This window comes from Hyaena hyaena, unplaced genomic scaffold (genome assembly GCF_003009895.1).
Source record: "Hyaena hyaena isolate Hyena2069 unplaced genomic scaffold, ASM300989v1 scaffold_993, whole genome shotgun sequence".
NCBI lineage: Eukaryota > Metazoa > Chordata > Mammalia > Carnivora > Hyaenidae > Hyaena > Hyaena hyaena.
The window spans coordinates 610,051-611,515 of NW_024081626.1; the positions used below are offsets into that span (position 1 = coordinate 610,051).

The window sequence follows — 1,465 nt, forward strand, 5'->3', positions numbered from 1 at the left end:
TCATCTGAGGAGGAAACCTGGCTTCTTACGCAGGCACACCTTCAGGGCTTCATGGATGTCTCTGTTTCTCAGGCTGTAGATGATGGGGTTGAACATGGGTGTCAGGATGGTGTAGAGCAGAGAGAATCCTTTGCGCAAGAGTTGTGAAGAACTGGCTGAAGGCACAAGGTATGTGGCAATCAGTGTTCCATAAAACACGGTGACCACAGTGAGGTGGGAGGAGCAGGTGGAGAAGGCCTTTCTCCGGCCTGTACCCAATGGAATCCGTAAGATAGCAATGAGAATGCGGGAGTAGGAGGCTGTGATGAGGAGAAACGGAAGCAGAGTTACTGCAGAAGAAGTGGCATAGGCAATGGTCTCAGTCAGTGAAGTGTCCGTGCAGGAGAGATGGACCAGAGGGGTGAAGTCGCAGAAGAAGTGATCGATTTCATTGGGTCCACAGAAAGGTAGTCTAGACAGCAGGACCATAGTGATTGCTGTGAGGAGGAAGCAGCAGAGCCAAGAGCTGGAAGCCAGCTTAATGCAAAGGGGGCCAGTCATGAGGATGGGATAGTGGAGAGGTTGGCAGATGGCCAGATATCGGTCATAGGACATCACAGCAAGCAACAGACACTCTGTTGCAGCCAGGGACCCGAAGAAGTAGAACTGTGCCAGGCACCCAGCCACAGAGATGGTCTTCTGTTCCACTATGATAATCAGCAACATCTTGGGGACAATGTTGGAGGTATACCAGATCTCTAGAAAAGACAAGTTCACCAGGAAGAAGTACATGGGGGTATGGAGGTGATGGATGAACAAAACTAGCAGAACAATGAGGATGTTTCCAGAAATGATTAAGATGTAGAAAACTAAAAACATCATGAAGAGGAAAATATTTAGCTGTCGGATGGAGGAAAATCCTCGAAGTACAAATTCCGCGATGGTTGTTTGGTTTTCCCAGGGTGAGATCACCATGCCTTTGCTTTCCTTAGAGCACCCAGTGATAAGACATGCAAAGCACAGGAAGTTCTAGCTTACACATAGACCATGGGCTGACAGTGGATGATTTTTATTCCCCATTCAGGTTTTTGGAAGAGTTTCTACTTGGGTGGAGGAGTGTCTTCTTTTTTTCCCCCAAAGCCTGAAATGGGAAAGAAAAGAATTTGCAATAGGAACTTGTGACTGTTTCAGGTCCCCTTCTTCTCCTACCTGTGTATATCTTCATTTAATCAGGAGCAATGTCAGGCTTTGGGGAAAGAAGGACATGGGAGAAAGGGGAAGAAGAACACAAAAGGGAGGAAGGACAAAGTAAAAAGAAAGGAAAGGAGAATCACATCCTGTCTCATCCTGAACGCTCTATGGTAGCTTGGGGGCTTATATGAAGAAAAGATCTAAAAGGAAGGTAGGCACATTCCAAAGAGTTCGTGAACTCCCAGATGGACCTGAGAATCAAGGGCCCAGGACAAAGAACGCTCCTCTCCTCCCC

General features: G+C 47.4%; 1 protein-coding gene across 1 annotated transcript; it reads right to left on the minus strand.

Moving 5' to 3' along the window:
• Window positions 1-954, minus strand: LOC120223479 (olfactory receptor 11A1-like). The gene has a single exon (XM_039221639.1). It carries the CDS (start codon window positions 952-954, stop codon window positions 1-3), a length of 954 nt encoding a protein of 317 aa, XP_039077570.1.
• Between the last annotated feature and the right edge of the window lie 511 nt (window positions 955-1,465).